The sequence below is a fragment of the Fundulus heteroclitus genome, chromosome 5, assembly GCF_011125445.2.
Source record: "Fundulus heteroclitus isolate FHET01 chromosome 5, MU-UCD_Fhet_4.1, whole genome shotgun sequence".
Classification (NCBI taxonomy): domain Eukaryota; kingdom Metazoa; phylum Chordata; class Actinopteri; order Cyprinodontiformes; family Fundulidae; genus Fundulus; species Fundulus heteroclitus.
The window spans coordinates 16,222,303-16,240,756 of NC_046365.1; the positions used below are offsets into that span (position 1 = coordinate 16,222,303).

An 18,454-nucleotide genomic window follows, 5' to 3' on the forward strand; every position below is an offset into this window, starting at 1 on the left:
AATCTTCCCATTGTACACCTGGCTTCATCATTAGGGTGGTTATCCTGTTGGGAAGTATACTTCAGCCACAATCTGAAGTCCTCCGCAGTCTCTAACAGGCTTTCTTCCAGGACTGCCCTGTATTTAGCTCAGCCCATTTCATCATCAACTCTGAACAGTTTCCAGATCCCCACACTATAATTTCATCACCACCAGATATGGCGGTTGATCATTTGAGGGTGATGAGCAGCATTACATTTTTTTTTACCACTCATAGAATTTTGTGTGATATAAAAAGTAACATTTTGGCCCCATTTTACCCAATAACCTTCTGATTTAGCCTAAAAGAAGGTGGTTTGGTCATTTGCCCAGTACATGGGTTGTGGCAATCTGCAAATGGGGTTTCATAAGGCTTTCTTCCAGCAATGGCTTTCTTATTGCCACTCTTCCATTACGGCAGATTAGAACGGATTATGCAGGCATAGTCAAGAGACTCGGATATGTGTTCCAGTGAGGCTTGTTTGCCAAATTAAAATAACTTTTTGAAAATAACAATATGTAGCGAATAAGCATACTTTTAATTAAAACCAAATTTCTGTATTTTTATTGGTCTACTATTTATTATTATTATTATTATTATTATTATTATTATTATTATTGTTATTATTATTATTATTATTATTATTATTATTATTATTATTATTATTATTATTATTATTATTATTATTATTATTATTTATTCACCCCAGTGCGTTCAACGTGCTGCCAAATTTGTCTTATTAATTACCAGTTTGATAACTTCCAGTCCAATTGCTAATCTGGGGTAAGAACATAAAAAAAAAAAATCTTGCACGCTACCAGTCGGTTGGAAATAATTTCTCTTGGCTGATAGGTTCGTCAGATGGCCTACACCAGCCCCTTTTGCGCATGGATTGGCCTGTCGTCCTTTTCCATCTAGTTGCTTATTGGCTTTTGGCAACGCTGGTTCCCTGCCATCAGCTGCCCGTGCAGGTTCCCAATGAATATTGCATGCGCTCTCGGGCTGTGCTTTTGGTGCTGGTGATTTGAATTTGCGTCTTGACGGGAGCACGAAGGTATCCTGATGAGCAGACGAGATGATGGGAATGCTCCCAGAGAGCGCAGCAGCTCGGTCACTTCTGCCCCCCCTCTGAAATGAGATAATACACCAGCGCAGCCCAGAGGATCGTTCGTTTAGCCAAAATAAAAAAAGAAAGAAGGGGGGAAAGATGTTTTGCGCCAAATTGAAAGAACTAAAGATATCAGGAGACTGCCCGTTCTCCGGCAGCGCCAAACACGACAAGCTCGGAGACTTTGAGGAGCGCTCACTTGACGCTGCGGATTTATCGCCTATTTCTAAGGACGTGCATGGAGAAATAAGCCCGGCTGTACCTCGACAGAAGACGAGCAGAGTCAAAGTTAACCTGCACACGCTTGGAGACAGCATCCGAAAATTGGCATGTCCTGAGGTAACTTCGTGAATGCATGCATGATTTTGCATGTCATGTTATAAAATTGGAAGGGGGGGGAAATAAATGTAACAATCTGTTTTGGGTTTGTCGCATTTCTGCAAAAAAAAAAAAATTGCACAGACCCCCCCCCTAATACCTATTTATAGAAATAATGAAATCCTTTAATCCTGGCATGCTTATACCAATTGATTCCGAGCCTTACCATTTGATGACCTTTAACTTGCTGGACACTTTGTGATACAGTTTCAAAGGCTGCACACTGCTCTCCAAAGAATGATGACACTAGCAGATCACAGCAGGGACATTGAGAGGTAACTTGTCTTTTTTTTTCTTCTTTTTTTCTGGTGTAGTTTTTTGGAAAACAAAGCAGTCTGTATCTGCTAACCTTTATTTCAGCTTATAGAAAAATCCTATGTGTGCCTAATTCCCCTCTGTACGGCATGTGATGCTGAAGATCTGAGAAGCTGCAGATCATTTGAATCCTCTGTTTGCCAATACCTCGCAGAGTCCTCCTGTCATTCTCACTACCAGACTGGCACTAATGAGGATAATAACAATAAGTGGGGGATGGAGAGAGGGGGGGTACAGACAGGGGGCTGCTATGGATACTGGGAGTAAAAAACGAAATTGCTTTTTACCACCTAGAGAAAATGAAAAAAAAAAAAAAACACACACACGCACACACACACACGCTATTTTTTTATTAGGATCAGAATTGGACATTGAGCTAAAATGATTTTTTTCCCCCTTCACATTTAATTAGCTTTGACTTATCTGGTAGACTGTTTCAGTAATGTCTAAGTACATGTTTAAACTGTTTCACCATAGCTACTTAGATGCCATGGTATATTGAATATTTGTGGGTGTTGGCTTGGGGAAAACAAAAACAAATGAAGGATATCTAGTTTATGGGAATGTTGTTTTAGACATTTCTGAGAAGGTGTTTATTTTCTGAGCAGTGGGCATGGACTGGTGGCATGATAACCTTGAGTAATAATGCGCCGGTAACAAGGTTTCACTGTTTTCACAGTATTTACTCACTGTTTGGTTTTGCTTGGGAAAAAAAAAAGAAAAGCAACAATTGTGCTAGTAAATGAAATAGCCTATTGATGGATCTGATTCTAAACCGCATTTGATTTTGATACACAGATTTTAGCAAACATCAAGACTAAATGTCCTGATGCATCTGCATTTGTATCCAGACTAAACATCCTAGGAATAAATGATTACTTCTCAAAATATTTTACAGTTTTGCTGTTCTGAAAAAACAAACAAGTGTATAACAAGCTAGTGTTATATGGCTAATTATGGGACGCTCTCGTTGAACTCTCAGAAGTCGGATCTTCACAGTTCCCAGGTGGAAAAACAACAAGAACACCAAAGTGGGGATTGTGGTTGAGAAACTCGCAGCTCATCAAGCACCCCCTAGTGCTGTATTCAATATGGCCTCAAGTCATAGAGAATGTAGTTAAAGTTGCCAATACAAACTATTTGTTTGAATAAAATAAATGAACAGCTTTGACTGGCAGGTTTTCTGCCTATCTAGCAGGTCGGCCGCTTCACAACCTTGCTAACTAGCCAACCTAATTTAAAAATGTATTTATTTTTTTTAGTTTCCACGTCATGACTGTTTGAATCCTGAAAACAGCCACATTTGTGCTTTTTACAAGTTAGCGAAAAGCATGAAAGTGTTTTCTTTCAGCCTGCTGACCCACAGTGTGCAATAACAGGGTGCCATTATATACGATCCCTACGAGATTTTCTCATGCACCTTAATTAACTATAAACTATGGAAACAGTGTGATGGAAAGCCTCCATGGTTTCTGAGACTTTTTAAAAACCATTGCATACCTTGATGCCGGCGACTGGTCCATGCCTACCGAACAGTGAAAATAAGCTCCCGTGGCCACGGTTCGGAGTGACTGAATATGTTGTCTGTGGGCTTTCCAGTCCAGCGGCTTGCTGCGCTCACTTCCCGACGGGCAGTGATGAACTGGAACATTTACTTGAAATGATGAACAGTTATTCGACCAAAACAGGTAATGACTGTCCTGACAAAGGATTGCACGCGCAACATGTCATCGGCTTATTGTAGCGGAGGGGGCCGCTTGCGTCACGTCTTCATCTGTTTCTCCTCGTGTGCTTGACAGCGACTCCGGTGGAGGCTTTGGAGATTGCTCTCGGCGAGGAGATCTTCAACATGTGCTACGAGGAGGACAGGCACATTCTCAGAGTGGTGGGGGGCGCTCTGCACGACTTCCTCAACAGCTTCAATGTCTTGTTGAAACAGAGCAGCGTGCCGCCCAGCCCGGTCAGAGAGGATTGTGTAAACGAACCGTCGGTGCTGTGCTTAGACAAGGATCCGGACCTGCTTACTGTCTATTTCTTTAATCCCCGCCCCACCACTGAGCTTTTTTTCCCCGGTGTCATCAAAGCTGCTGCGCGCCTGCTGTATAACACTACCGTGGATGTGTTGAGGGATCCCCCCAATGCTAAAGACAGCATCCTGCAGTCCAGCCCTCAGCCTAGTCTCTTGTACACAGTTGTAGTCCGGGATGCTAAAACTCACAGCCCCAGTCCCCTCCGGGCCACCACAGCAGGGACGCTCCCCACCTCCTTGTTCTCCACTATATTCCCTTTCCACTTGATACTTGACCAAGACCTGGTTCTGGTCCAAATAGGACACGGGCTCAGGAAGAGACTATCTAGGAAGGAAGGACTGAGACGGTCTTCGACCTTCCAGGAACACTTCTCCATTGTCTCCCCACAGATCAAATGCAGCTTTCAGGGTATTCTGACCATGCTAAATGCACAGTTCATCATTCGGATCAAGCACGGAGTCTCTACTGCAGAAAACACAGTGAAGGTAGGAAGACATCCATGAAATAATAGAGACGCACGACGGAATTAGTCGGTAAGCGGAGTCCTCTTGATCTGCCCTGACTAGTTGAAGTCCAGTCTGAAATTCAAAACATGCCGTCTTTTCTGATCAGTGAACCATATGCTAGGTGGGACTAACAACACCGCTCGGTGTGGAAGGTTTTACCGGCTACACTCAAAGTTAGCTGTTTTCACTATCAGTGAGATGTTTAGAATGAATCCATAAGTGCACTGCGAAAAGGGAACTAAAAATAAGTCAAATTCTCTTGAAATGAGTGTATTTGTCCTTGATTTGAGAAGCTAAATAAGACTATTTGCCAATGGAATGAGTATTTCTTACCCCTAAAATAAGATATTAAGATATCCTACACTTGCAATAAGATGATGGAGATAAATTGTTCTTATTTTAAGTGCAAAATCATATTCCACTGGCAAATAATCTTATTTACCTGCTCAAATCAAGGAGAAATACACTCATTTCAAGAAGATTGGACTTACTTTTAGTTCCCTTTTTGCAGTGTGTATTGTATTTTCTTACAGCATGTCATGGCTCGTTCAGGCTGCAAGAGAAAGACATAGGCGTACTCTCGGCAGATAACAGGAAGGCTATATGAGTGCATCAAAATTGAGAGGCTTTTATAAACATCAGTTAAGGTTTAGATAAGGCTCTGCATTTTAGCGATTGTGCTCACAGAGACTGCTCTTTTACTAACTAGCGTTTCTAACTGCGCTATACTCTAGTACGAGATGCTAAAGACCGGTAAAAAATGTGAAATCACACACAGCAGCGTGATGCAACCAGTACTGGCAATCAAGGCTAGAAAGATTTTTAAACGCTATTCTTACAGTATATCCTGTTATTTTTTAATTCTTCATTTTTATTTTGGGTGGGTTGGCCACAATGACATTCGGTGCATCTCTGCTGAACAAAGGTACACTACTCACTAATGAGGCTGAAAATCTTTGCGCAATTATGTTGATATTAAACGGAGTGAGATGGAGCGTTAGTAAAAAAAAAAAAAATTCGAGCTGTTTACAAGCAGTGAGGCCTATTAGCGGTGTACTTGAGGGCACTTGTCCCGAGGTGAAGATCAACATTATACCCCCAGTGGAGATCAGAAGCAAATGTCAAAGCATTTTCCCCATCAAATGCAGAGCCATGCTGGTGCTGTTTCAGCAAGAGTGCACAGCAATCGGTCACTCTCAGGAGAAAGAGGGGGGGAAGAAAAAGAAAGAGAGAAAGAAAACCATCAATGAGTAAACGTGAGAGTGGTGTAAAACAGGTGGAAATCTGTGAGTGGGTGAGTGAGCAGACGCAGCGGTGGCTTTCATCTGGAGTCAATAATGTGTTACCGACAGCTCCCCTGTGTAAAAATACAACTGCGATGCCGGTGGAAGCGACACAATTAACCTGAATTATGTTGCAATTTAAAAAACGCCCCTGCCGCTCTGCTTCACCACCCACGGAAGAGACTATCAGACAAATACAACAAATAGTTGGATTGAAGCAATTGTTTTCCAACTTTGCCACAAATTTTAAATTAATGGCACATCATCCATTTAGGTGAGTTTTTATTGAATGGGACTAAAATAATTCCCATAGTGTAAATATCCAGAAAATTCCAGCTATGATTTTAATGCATTATGGTGGGGGAGAATTATTTTCAAAATGTATTTAAAAAAAAAACTTTTCTAAGAATACCAATATAATGCCACAGAGTCCAATTTTCTTTGAGTCGCTCCGCAAAATGGGAAGGACAAGAGAACATGCAGTTGAAACCGACCAAATATGTCGGTTAATGCTAGAATGTAGCTGCAAGGAGATTGTAGCTCATCTAAACTTACTGACATCTACAGTGACAGCAGTGATTAAAAAGCTTAACTCCATTGGATCTGTGACAAACAATGCTGGAGGAGGAGGAGGATGGGAGGTCACAGAATCCCAAAGGCCCAAAAGAACTGCCGCAAATCTACCAATGTGGATCATGCAACTGCAGGAAAACATGAATTCATTGTACGTCTTTAAATACATCTTCACCAGAGGTGTTAGCAAATGTGAGCAGTGCTTGGAATCCCATGAGAATCAAAGTATTATAAACATATAAACCTTTTTGTTAATTAAACCAATGATCCGGTCAGTTTCAATATTCTACCACATAGCTTGCAGCTCATGGATGTCGTTGTCATTTAAATTATTAGTTTGCTGACATGAGCACAACAGGTTTGCGTTATTGGTGTATTAGAAAGAGCATCTGATCAGGGACTTTTGAGCAAATCAAACTTAAAATGGAAATAAATAATCTAAATTCCCACCTGTATGAAAATCAAGGAAAGCGGAAAAAGAATCACCCAAGAAAACTGTCACTGGCTCTAAAGAGAAACCATCAGCTTGAGAAAATGTAAGCTTAATGTTAGAGAAGGAAGAAAAGCAGCGCCATAATCCAGCCTGCAGAAAGACACTATTAATGTCCATTCTTGATGTCTGGACCAAATATAACATCAATTCATCCTCCAGAGACCGAGCAAAAAAAATAAAAAAAATCAGTCTGGACTGCGGTGGCTCATTAATGAATTAATGATGCAGTTAGTAAAAAAGACCCTCTGATAAGGTTCTTTGAATTGCAAAGAAAGAATATAAATAGAGGGTTCAGTCCTCTAAAGTTAGGGCAGACAGGAACCTCCTTTCAGCTGCGTGGTTTTATAAACACAAAGCTTTGACAAGTTCGTGTCCGTTTTCTCTTGTGGTTACATCTGCACACGGTCGTAAAATAGACTAAAGGGTATTTACATATGCTGGATAGGCCAATGCATAACTTTTTTTCTGTCCTCGAGTTGAAAATCAAAATCGTTTTAAATCTAAATATGGCAGGTAAATGAATGTGCTGAAGTCAGAGGATTTAGCCTGCATGGTGGTCCTAACATAAGTCTTTAGCAAAGGTCTAAACCAATTTCCTCCTCAGTTAGTCTTTATCACCTTTATCTTTTTTCTCTTAGCTCATGGACCTTAAAGGTCAGATGATTTACGTCTCGGAGTCAAACGTCATCCTGTTCCTGGGCTCACCGTGCGTCGACAAGCTGGAGGAGTTAACGGGCCGCGGCCTCTACCTGTCAGACATCCCCATCCACAACGCGCTGCGGGACGTGGTCCTGGTCGGCGAGCAGGCCAAAGCCCAGGACGGCTTGAAGAAGAGGCTGGGCAAAGCCAAGGCGGCCCTGGAGCACGCTCACCAAGCCCTGGAGGAGGAGAAGAAGAAGACGGTGGACCTCCTCTACTGCATCTTCCCTGGCAAAGTGGCGCAGCAGCTGTGGCAGGGGGAAACGGTGCAGGCCAAGAAGTTCGACCAAGTTACGATGCTGTTCTCAGACATAGTGGGGTTCACGGCTGTCTGTTCGGTCTGCACACCGATGCAAGTGATCACCATGCTCAACGAGCTGTACACCAGGTTCGACCACCACTGTGGGGAGCTGGATGTGTATAAGGTACGCTCATTTGAGCGGAGGAGCTTTGTTTTGTTCAGCTGGCTGTCAGTGGATAATGCTCTTATATGTTTACGCTTGTTTTGAGCTGCGCAGACAAATTTTATTACCATTAAACCTAACCCTGTGTTAGGACTTGGGAAAAATTCTGATTTTATGTTTTTAAATTAAACTAAGCATAATAATTGTTCATAACCGAAAATTTTTTAAACAAAATTTCTGGGAAAACACAATTACAAGTGATCAGAAGCAAACGACTTTACTTTTCAGCTTGAAAGTTGACATATTTATATAAATATGTCATAAAAGTATGTTCATAACATAAAGTACTTGTAGCAGTTTATATCTGGTTAAAACTACTGTTTCCTATGCAGAAAGCATTTTCCCCCTTACAGTTTTTGTTCTTTTGTGACACCTAAATGTTGGCGATGATCACGCAAGTTTTCATTTCAAACAAAGACAGCCTGAGGAAATACAAAACAATGTTTTAAATTGATAATTTCTTCATCAATGGAGAAATCCAACCCAACCTGACCCTCTTTAAAAAAAAACTAAACCTGGGAACTATCATCAAACATTTTTAAATATGATTAACGACTGTTTTACACCTCTGCAGGTATTTTGACACGCGCTGCTTTCGGGATTGTTGGAGTTCTGCCACATTGGAGCGTTTTAGGCATGAAGAGCCTCTTTAAGGTTATGCCAAAGCATTTCATTCAGATTTCAGGTTGGCTAGGCCACTCAATACCCTTCATTTTGGTTCCTTTTAGCAGATTTAGAGGTGGACATGGTGGTGTGCTTTGGATCATTGCCCTGCTACATGACCCAAGTGAGGTTGAGCTTAAGGTCCTGACATTATTTTTCAGGATTTTTTGCCAAAGAACAGAATTCATGGTTCCATCAATTATAGCAAGTTGTCCAGATCCTGAACCAGCAAAGCTCGAACCATCAATGTGCACCACCAAGTTGGACTTTTGGAAATGCTGTGTTAGTTCTGCAGCTGTAATAAGGTAAAATTGCTCTTTTTTGTTTTCCTAAAAGTCTTGGGATGTCAAGATGTTTTTGGTGATTATCGGACAAACCTTTGTGTTCTTCTTGCTTATTAGTATAGACGCCTTTGTCACATGGTCTCTTTGTTATTGTTGAGTGCTGACTCGGAGACCATAGCCTCCAAATCGGAGGCCATGGTTTTGAGCCTTTCACGTCAGGGAGGACGTCTTGCCCCAAGTGGATGAGTTTAAGTATCTCGGGGTCTTGGTCACGAGTGAGAGAAAGATGGAACGGGAGACCGATAGTCGGATTGGTGCTGCGTCTGCCGTGAAGGAGATGTGTCTGGGCTCTCCCTTAGAGATAGGGTGAGGAGCTCCGTCATCTGGGGAGGACTCAGAGTAGAGCCGCTGCTCCTCCACGTCGAGAGGAGCCAGTTGAGGTGGCTCGGGCATCTGGTCAGGATGCCTCCTGGACGCCTCCCTGGTGAGGTGTTCCGGGCACGTCCCACCGGGAGGAGGCCCAGGGGAAGACCCAGGACACGCTGGAGGGACTATGTCTCCCGGCTGGCCTGGGAACGCCTTGGGATTCCTCCTGAGGAGCTGGCCCAAGTGGCTGGGGAGAGGGACGTCTGGGCCTCCCTACTGAAGCTGCTACCCCCGCGACCCGACCCCGGATAAGCGGAAGACCATGGATGGATGGACAATTTTAGTTGATCACAGTTACTTCATGATTTATCAGCTGGAGGTACTTTGTTTCGCACATAGGTGCCAGGCTGGTTTGAACGGCGTTGTTATGAAAAGTTTTTTTGGGTTCACTTCTCTGTCTGATGCTAACAGTTTTTTGATCATCTTAAACATTTATTGTTGAGAAAAGAACAAAACAAAGTTTGAGCGACAAATACTTTTTTTTCTTTTTTTTACAGAGCTACATTTTAGAAATGCTTCGAAATGTGAGCATTTCTTTCACAGACGAAAGGTTTTTTTTAAATAATAAAATTCCACTATTTTGCATACAAAAGACAATCTGTTAGGGTAGTTCTAACAACAGCGACGTCTGCTGAAGGCTGTGAGCCTGGAACAATGTTGGTTAATGTAATCACAGTGTCAGAGAAGCAAAAACAGAAAGAGAAGCACATTTGTCAAACGTCTTGTAAAATGCAAGAAGTCAGGGGTTCCTTGAGGACCCTGATTCCACCGTGCACGTGTAAGCCTAAAAATAGTTTCAGCTTATCTCAGTCGTGTAGCTAAGTGCTTTACAGACCAGTTTTATACAAATGATGTGGAGAAAAGGTGGAAAAAAACGTTTGACCTTTTTTGGCATGTCTAAGGATTAAGCACCATTACCTGTAAAAGTTTTGCTTTTGGCCGTATTCCAACCTTTTCTTTCTCAGAGGAGAAGCCAAGTTTTTTGATAAATGGCCTCTTGACATTAATCATTGTGTTTAAGATCCATCGTCTTTATGTCACTATTCTTCTTTCAAATTGCTTTAAGAACTTAAAAAAAACGGATAAAACTAACTAAGTGTCTTTACATGTTGTAGATAATTCCTTGACGTCGGCTTGGAGAGACTACAAAAACTGTTGGGAGGCTTTCTTTCTTTCTTTCTTTGCTGAACAGTCCAGAAATGGCTGTAACATTGTTTCATCTCCATTCAGGTGGAGACCATTGGGGATGCTTATTGTGTGGCCGGTGGCTTGCATAAGGAGAGTGAGACTCATGCGGTCCAAATTGCACTCATGGCTCTGAAAATGATGGAGCTGTCAGACGAAGTCATGACGCCAACAGGAGAACCGATACAGGTAAGGGTCAAGCACCAATCCCGGTAATACGCCTCATTAAGTCTAATTGTGCAAGCTGCAGTGAAGTTGGAGAGTCTTCATGTGAAGTGCTTTAAACAGCCAGAGAGTTCTCTGATCTAGAAATAAGTTCACTTCTGTCGTTAGCCCAGAAGGGCGTTCAGTTTTAGAAAAATACAGGATTAATTGTTGATTCTTTGACGCTTGTTTCATAAGGAACAGTAAAATGCAGGACCTTCCGCTGGTAAAGATACGTTAAAAGCCTTAAAACGAATATATGATTTTATTGCAGGAGAATAATTTCACACAGTAAAATGTGGAAAAAATCCAGCATTTCATTTGAATGCATTTATTCAGTGAGTAAATAATCTGTACTCCAAGAAATCATCGTTTTTATCATACAATACTCACTGACTGAGAACTACTGCAAAGTTTTCAATGGTAGATTATGCAACCGTATGGAACCCTTAAAGTGACATTGAAGGGGCAAAAAATTTTTTAAAAATACCGTGATACTTTCATGTGTGCACCAGCTACTTACTTTTCATTGATGTTAAAGTTGGCAGAAAAAGAAGATCTGTTAAACTTTTTGAAAACGTGAAATATATCTATTACTGTTCTCCAAAAACTGAAGGAAGACAAGGCTAATTTATTTATTTGTAAATTTTATTAATCCATTGGTGTATTGTCTAAGTGTAATCCTATTTCAATTCACACATTTATTTTCCTTTAATGGCCCTTTAGGGGCTCCGTATAACAGCAATAGATTAGGAAGATAATTTTAACGTCTTTTGCACATTTTTACCAGTGGTGACAGCAAATGTGGAGTGTACTTTAAGAGGGTGGAGGAACCGTAATGGATTTTTATAGGTTTTGCCTGGGACGTGCCTTGTTTTCTTTTCCATTATGTGATTTAACATCCACAGTTCATTTTATTGGGATTCAATGTCACTGACAAACACAAAGCAGTGCACAAATGTTAAGTGTCAATAAAATCACACGTGGTTTCTAATTTTTCTTTTTCTGTTTTTTCCTTTTTCACAACTCTCTAAAGTGTGTGGCACAACTGTAACACAAGGCACTGCACTGAATGGGCAGAAAAGGGGAGCTTTTTTTATTTATTTTTTTTATTTTATTTTTTTTTTTATAAGAAAAGCAGCCGAGTGGTGTCTGGAGGATCTGAAGAGATCCCCGGCTCAGGTGGATGAATCTGACAACATGACAAGTATTGTTGTCGAGCTGTGCGCTCCCCAGGTCTGCCTTTTATAGAAGAGTTCAAAAAAAGACAGAAAGCTGTAGAAAGTTCTGCTAAGGTTTGTCACAAAGTAGAACCTCTCGGGGCTACATGCAAAACTATATGTGTACGTAAAACCAACACCGCACATAACCTTGAACACAACATCCCCACCATAAAACATGGTGCTGGTGGTCATGGGACGGGGAGACGGAGGCAGGTCAGTGTTAATGAGAAAGGGAATGGTTTCCTCCCAGGATAAATACAGGGTAATCCTGGGAGGAAACCTGATGGAGGCTGCAAAAGACTTGAGATGGGGGTGAAGGCTTAACTTCCAGCAGGACAATATTGTACAGAACATTAGACAGAAAAAAAACATTTAAATGGAATGGTTTAATTTAAAGAAAAGTAGAGATATATCTCAAAGGACTTGGAGGTGTGACTCCAGCAAAAGCAGTTTCTAGAAAATAAGACTTAGAGTGGCTGAATCAAATGGCATACCACATTTTGCAGATTATTTTAAAACCCATGTATACATTTCCGTGCACTTTACAATTATATGCTTTGTTGTTTTGGTTTATCACCCTGTGATTGTGATGGCACCAATTTTGAAAAGGGGTTTGAGGCTGAAATACTTTTGCAAGTCACTGTATGTGAGGAGAATCTGCCAGAAATAATAGAGTCAAATCTGAGATGTGTTATATATGCAAGTGCACATGTTTGCTGTTAGTTTGATTTGGTCCTGCTGTAGGTTGGCAGGGTGCAGGCGATTCACTGCATTCTTATCGCTCATTTTATCATTTGCAGGATAAATGTAGTTTTAGAAAAAGAAGGGTGGCTGTACTAAACATGACTATTGTATTCCGAATCAGTTGTAGTTAGATATATTTATCACAAACACATCTCCAGACCGATAAAAAAAAATAGTTCCTAGTTTTAGAAAATCTGTACAGAATTGGATAGATATAAAGCAGAATATGTCTGAGCACAGTCAGACCTGGCAAATGCATGAACAATAAGCATCAATACGGTCCCTCTGTGTAGTCCTTGAAGTTACAACCAACATAACTTTGCTTCCTGTTTTTAAGTGTCTTTTTAAAAAAAAAAAAAAAATCTCTATAGCATTTGACCAGTTGTGACATTGTCTTTGTGCTATTTCATGACTGTTATATATCTGTTGGATGTCCTGCTTTTATTATTTATTTATTTATGTATCTTAGTATGAACAGCACTTTGGCAAACTTGCCGTTTTTCTTTGTTATTGTGGTTTATAAATAAATTGAAATCAGATTTATAAAATATATGACATGAATACATTTCACTTGGCCTGGGAGAGACAAGACCTTTTGAAAATCGGAGTAAATAAAGCAGGGGTTCCCACATTTTCCTGCTTCCCAGGCTACGCATTTTTCCTAAATGCCATCAGTGACATTACTTTAGTGGTCGCTATTGCTCTCCATGAATTCCACTTAAAATACCAACATCCTCCAACAGTTGGGCCAATGAGTGTTAAAATGTTTAGAATAATAAACATGGAAATGATAATGGAAAAGTGAGACTTAAACTTAAAATAGACAAACGTTTGACTGATTTCAGCTTCATTCCTCTGCTTGAACAGTTTGATCTTCAGCATTGCTCCCTGGAGCCCTGATCTGTGCTTTATTTTGAGTTTAACTAGGACAGGATGTCTGTGTCATTATTTATTGGAGTTTGTCAAAGATTTAAGAGAATAATAAAAGGTTTTTACATATCTGCGTATTTTTTGCAATCCCATGAAACAACTGTACAACAAATTGAAATGCGCATAAAATGCACCCTCCGGTTATTTAGACTTTGGAATGATGATGGCCATGTTTTCACATTACTGTGCTCAAGTAACCAACTGTTGCTTATAATGAAACTATAGAAATGCAGGGAGAAATGTGGATTGAACCAGCCTTGAACGTCTACAAATAAAAGGCATTGCAATAACATTCATACCTCTAGAATTGCACATACAACCCATGTTGACAGACAAGACAAAGTTTAAAGCACTTAACACTGAGTTTATAATTTGCACATTTTACCTAAAAAAAAATTGATTGATAATGAAAAAGCAAATAAATGCATTTCTTTTTTCAATAAATGCATTCCACAAGTTAACCCATGCAACTCAAAATACGTTTTTTAAATTAATAATTTTGCTTTCCCAATCATACCATTACCTCTAAGATCATATTTATTTTTGGCTGATCTGAAGTAACGTCTGGAGAAAACTGTATTAAATATCATTTTCATCCAATCTCACTGAGCTTAAGCTATTTTGGAAAGAAGAATGGACAAAAATTCCCATCTCCAGATGATGATGATGATGATAATGATGATGATGATGATGATGATAATAATAATAATAATAATAATAATAATAATAATAATAAATGAAAGTGAAGTAAATAAAATGAAGAGATCAGTAATCAACGTGCAAGGTAACAAGACAATGGACAAGAATTTGCAAAGTGAGGGGAAAGGGAGGGATGAAGGCGATTCATGTTGCATAGTTGATAATAGGCAGAATGCGTGAAGCTTATGATGTGAGAGGCAAAGGATAGTGTGCTATTGAGGATAACACCTAGACTCTTAACCTGAGTCATGGGGGAGACTATAGAATCATCAAGTAAAAGAGAGAAATATATAATATTATCCCAAATATGGGATAATATGGATTTGGTTCCTGCGAGGAGGATCTCAGTTTTATCACTGTTCAATTTAGGAAAGTCAGAAGTGAACCACGATTTTATTTTGCTGAAGGTAAAGGAAGAGGGTGGTAGTGTGGAACTTGGCTAACATGAAAGAGCTGGGTTTCATCCGCTTAAGAGTGAAAATTGATGTTTAATTTCCAGAAGCTATTGCAGATGGGAAGAATGTAAATAACAAACAGTAGAGCTCTGAGGACAGAGCCCTGGGGCATGCCGGTTGTGACAGAGGATGGATGGCAACTAAAGGACTTGAGTTGAACAAACTTAGTGGAGACGGTCAGGTAGCAATGAAACCAGTCAGAGGGGGATGTGAGTGATGCCAATTAAAGATAATCTGTGGCGAAGGATGGAGTGAGAATGTGTATCTAAGGCTGCACTCAGGTCCAGATAAATGAGAATAGAAAATAGACCAGAGTCAGCTGCCATCAGAGGAACATTGTGATTTTTATGAGGTTGGAATTGTTCCTAAAAGATGTCCAAACCTGGTAAGGACACACTCAAAAAGACCTGCTGCTGTGATTGCCATGAAAAGTGCAGTTTGTTTTTCTTTTTGGTTATCAAAATGAGAAACGTTTAAGCAAGCAAGCAGCATTGTGTAAATTCATTTTTTTTATTTCTTTTTTGTCCTCCAGATGCGAATTGGGCTCCACAGTGGGTCGGTGTTGGCAGGTGTCGTTGGAGTGAAAATGCCCCGTTACTGCCTTTTTGGGAACAATGTTACATTGGCAAACAAGTTTGAATCGTGCAGCCAGGCGAGGAAAATCAACGTCAGCCCTACAACCCACAGGTGAACCCATGTTATAAGCAATTATGGCGGCTCCTCACAGCTCTTCCAAAAGACATTCTGTAACAGAAAGTCTCAAAAAGTATGTTTTAGTGTATGCAGTTATGTGTGTAGTACCGTTTACCACCACTAGAGAGATGGCAAGAAAAAGTCAAATCAAGTGCTTTCGACAGGATGCATAACTTTCAGAAGGGATGTCAAATAATTTGCCACTTTGTTTTTAGACTCATGCTTTATTTGTGTGTTCTTCCTCCCAGATTGCTGAGAGGTCGCCCAGAGTTTGTCTTTGTTCCCAGGAGCAGACAGGAGCTTCCGGCCAACTTCCCAGAAGATGTCCCTGGTGTTTGTTACTTTCTGGAGGCAGCCTTCAAAGCTTCAAAACTGACGACCAAATGAAGCCAAGCTTCAGCAAGCCCAAAAATGTTAGCTAAAAAAGAAGCTTGACAGAAGAATACAGATGTATTGTTTAATTCGATTGGAGTCTTTCATGGATTCTTTAAGTGAAGCTATCACAGCAGCTGTTTAAACATGGAAATGTCAGTTTACTGTCAACTCTGTCGTCTCTGTACTATTATCTATTTGTGCAGTTGTAGTGCAGATAAATCTCTTTCATCTTTCTTCCACAATGAGTCATCTCTGCATTTTGGGATCTTTGGAAGAAGTGCTTTCATATTGTGCTCACATTTGAGATGTTAACAGTCAAGGCAACAATTTGAGATTGTTTTGTTCTTTTTAAAGAAGTAAAAATGGGTAAATATGGCCAGTAAAATACAGAAATAAATAAAAAAGCACAGGATGTTTTAAGCATCTTGCTCAGTAGGATTGTTATAGTCACATGCTTTTATCATATGATGTAGTTATATTTGTTACAAGAATACCTAGACGTTTATGTAAGAAAAATACATCATAGATGTAACAGACTTTAATTTGAGGTTGCAAACCTAATTTGTTTATGTAGCACATTTAAAAAAAATTTGCTTTACAATCACATAAATTAATAGTGCGTTTCGTCTGCACTCAAAAGTCAGAATTTTCAAGTTCCCCTTCTGAAATTACAAATCAAAATTAGAAATTTGGGGGGCGGGGCTATACTAGCCAATATGGCTGTCGCATCCATAAAACAGAGTAATAACTGCAAAAATAATCGTACATTTTCCTTTTTGACAGTTATCATATTAAACTCTCACAAACAGTTCTGTACAATTTCTATTTATGAACATTTTCCTTTGGTGACTGAAATAAATGGAATGTATTAAATTGCTAATCAAAGCTAGGTACACCACAAATAATAATACTCCCACTGGATGTGCAACTTTCAAATAAAACTAAATGCTGAAGTCATTCAATGCACCATAACAACCTTATACATCAAGGTACTAATTATAGAATTATGTTATTTTTGAATTTATTCTACTTGCCAAAGTATGATTCTCTAAATGGCAGCAATTAAACGTTAACTTTGCTGGCTTTGGGTTTTTGAGGACGTTTTCTTTTACACATATCTGCCAAAAAGGATATTTTAGGGTGCAGGATTCGCTTTTAAGGAATTCTGTTAATGCACAGCAGATTAAGGTGCCTTATGGGAACTCCAGACATGTGCCAACTAGATGAAACAGGGTTCTTTTTTTTATCACGCTATATAATCAACAGAGATTATTATTCACTTTAAAACAGGCTACAGTGATATATGAATGACATTTCTCCCACAAGCAGAATAACAGAAGTGTTTATGTAAGTGCGTGTGGTTTGTTAGCACAAGACATTTTCTTTATACTAGTTTCCTAATAAGGTATGCTTTTGCATTTGTACTCATCTTACTGTGCACATCTGTACCAGATTTATTACATGAGTTGTGCAACACACATTTACTATACAGGAGAAATATGGCACACAACGAGTTCAATGAATGTCTTTCTACCACTCACAACAATGTGCTTTACTTGTTATTGTTATACATCAAAGTGCAATAAATATTGTCATGAGAAAATTGAAGTGGTTGATTTTTTTTTTTTTTGGCATATTGCAACAACAAAAAAAGATGTAGGATATTTTTTCTCTGCAGTACCTCATAAAACTGGCAACAATATTCATCACCCTGAGGTTTTTCAAACTTTGTCATTTCACAGTTTCAACGTTTAATGTATGGTATTGGGTTTTTATGTAATAAACCAAAACGATCTAGTGCATAATGCTAAAGCATGGAAGTGATACATGAGGCTGAGTTTACCTGAGACTCCCCAGACTGAAGATGTCTTTTGGAAAGCAGACGGAACGTTTCAACAAAGAAGAACCCGTCCAGAGGACCTACTCAGTTAATTTTTTGTTGATTTATTTTCTACCTAGATTATTAAGACATGTCAGGACAAAGTGATACGTGATTTTCTTTTCAAAATAAAATTTAACAAGTAAATGTCTGAAAAATTTGTTGCTCAATTGTATTTCTTTCATCAGGGAAAATGCTCTTGCCACAGTCTAGTGCAGTAGATTCTCTGCTCGACCTAGGTCATTCAAACATATGTATTTGCCCTCACTAAGTGGTCAATGTAAAGCCAGTGTAAATGCTAAATGGCCTGTATAGCGCTTTAACTAGTCAGACAATCCCAACGCACTTTACACTACAGTCAGTCATTCACACACACATTCACACCCTGACGGTGGTGAGCTATGTTCGTATGCCCTGGGGCTACAGCTGCCCAGGGATCGAACCAGCAACCCAAGGAAGAACTCCCTAACTCCTGCGCCGCTGTCGCCTCTTGCAACTTTTAGATATGTCTCTGTTTCAGCATGCCTGACCCCAATATGAACTCAGTAGCAGAGTTCTGCAGAGCTTGACTGCATGCTTATGAGATAGTTTAGCCATTTTGTTCAGGTGTGTAAGGCAAAGGACACATCTAGGAGCTGCAGGACACAGACCTTCAATGGAGGATTTGAGTTTGAGACCTCTGCTCTAACCATCCCACTGCAACTTTGGCCCAGTGTTTTGGGTCGTTGTTTCTTTTTAAAAGTCTCAAGTATTTTGTAGTCACTAACAGGTTTTATTCCAGCCTTGCCCTGCATCTACCTCCATCCAACTTTCCATTGACCATGAC

At 39.9% G+C, this 18,454-nt stretch overlaps 1 protein-coding gene across 1 annotated transcript; it reads left to right on the forward strand.

The window, feature by feature from the left end:
* The first annotated feature begins 1,226 nt into the window (after positions 1-1,226).
* Positions 1,227-16,657, forward strand: gucy1a1 (guanylate cyclase 1 soluble subunit alpha 1). Its single transcript, XM_012849819.3, has 8 exons — positions 1,227-1,466; positions 1,713-1,780; positions 3,420-3,508; positions 3,620-4,335; positions 7,344-7,829; positions 10,472-10,615; positions 15,214-15,368; positions 15,623-16,657. Exons 1-8 carry the CDS (start codon positions 1,227-1,229, stop codon positions 15,759-15,761), a joined length of 2,037 nt encoding a protein of 678 aa, XP_012705273.1. The 3' UTR covers positions 15,762-16,657.
* The last annotated feature ends 1,797 nt before the right edge of the window (positions 16,658-18,454 follow it).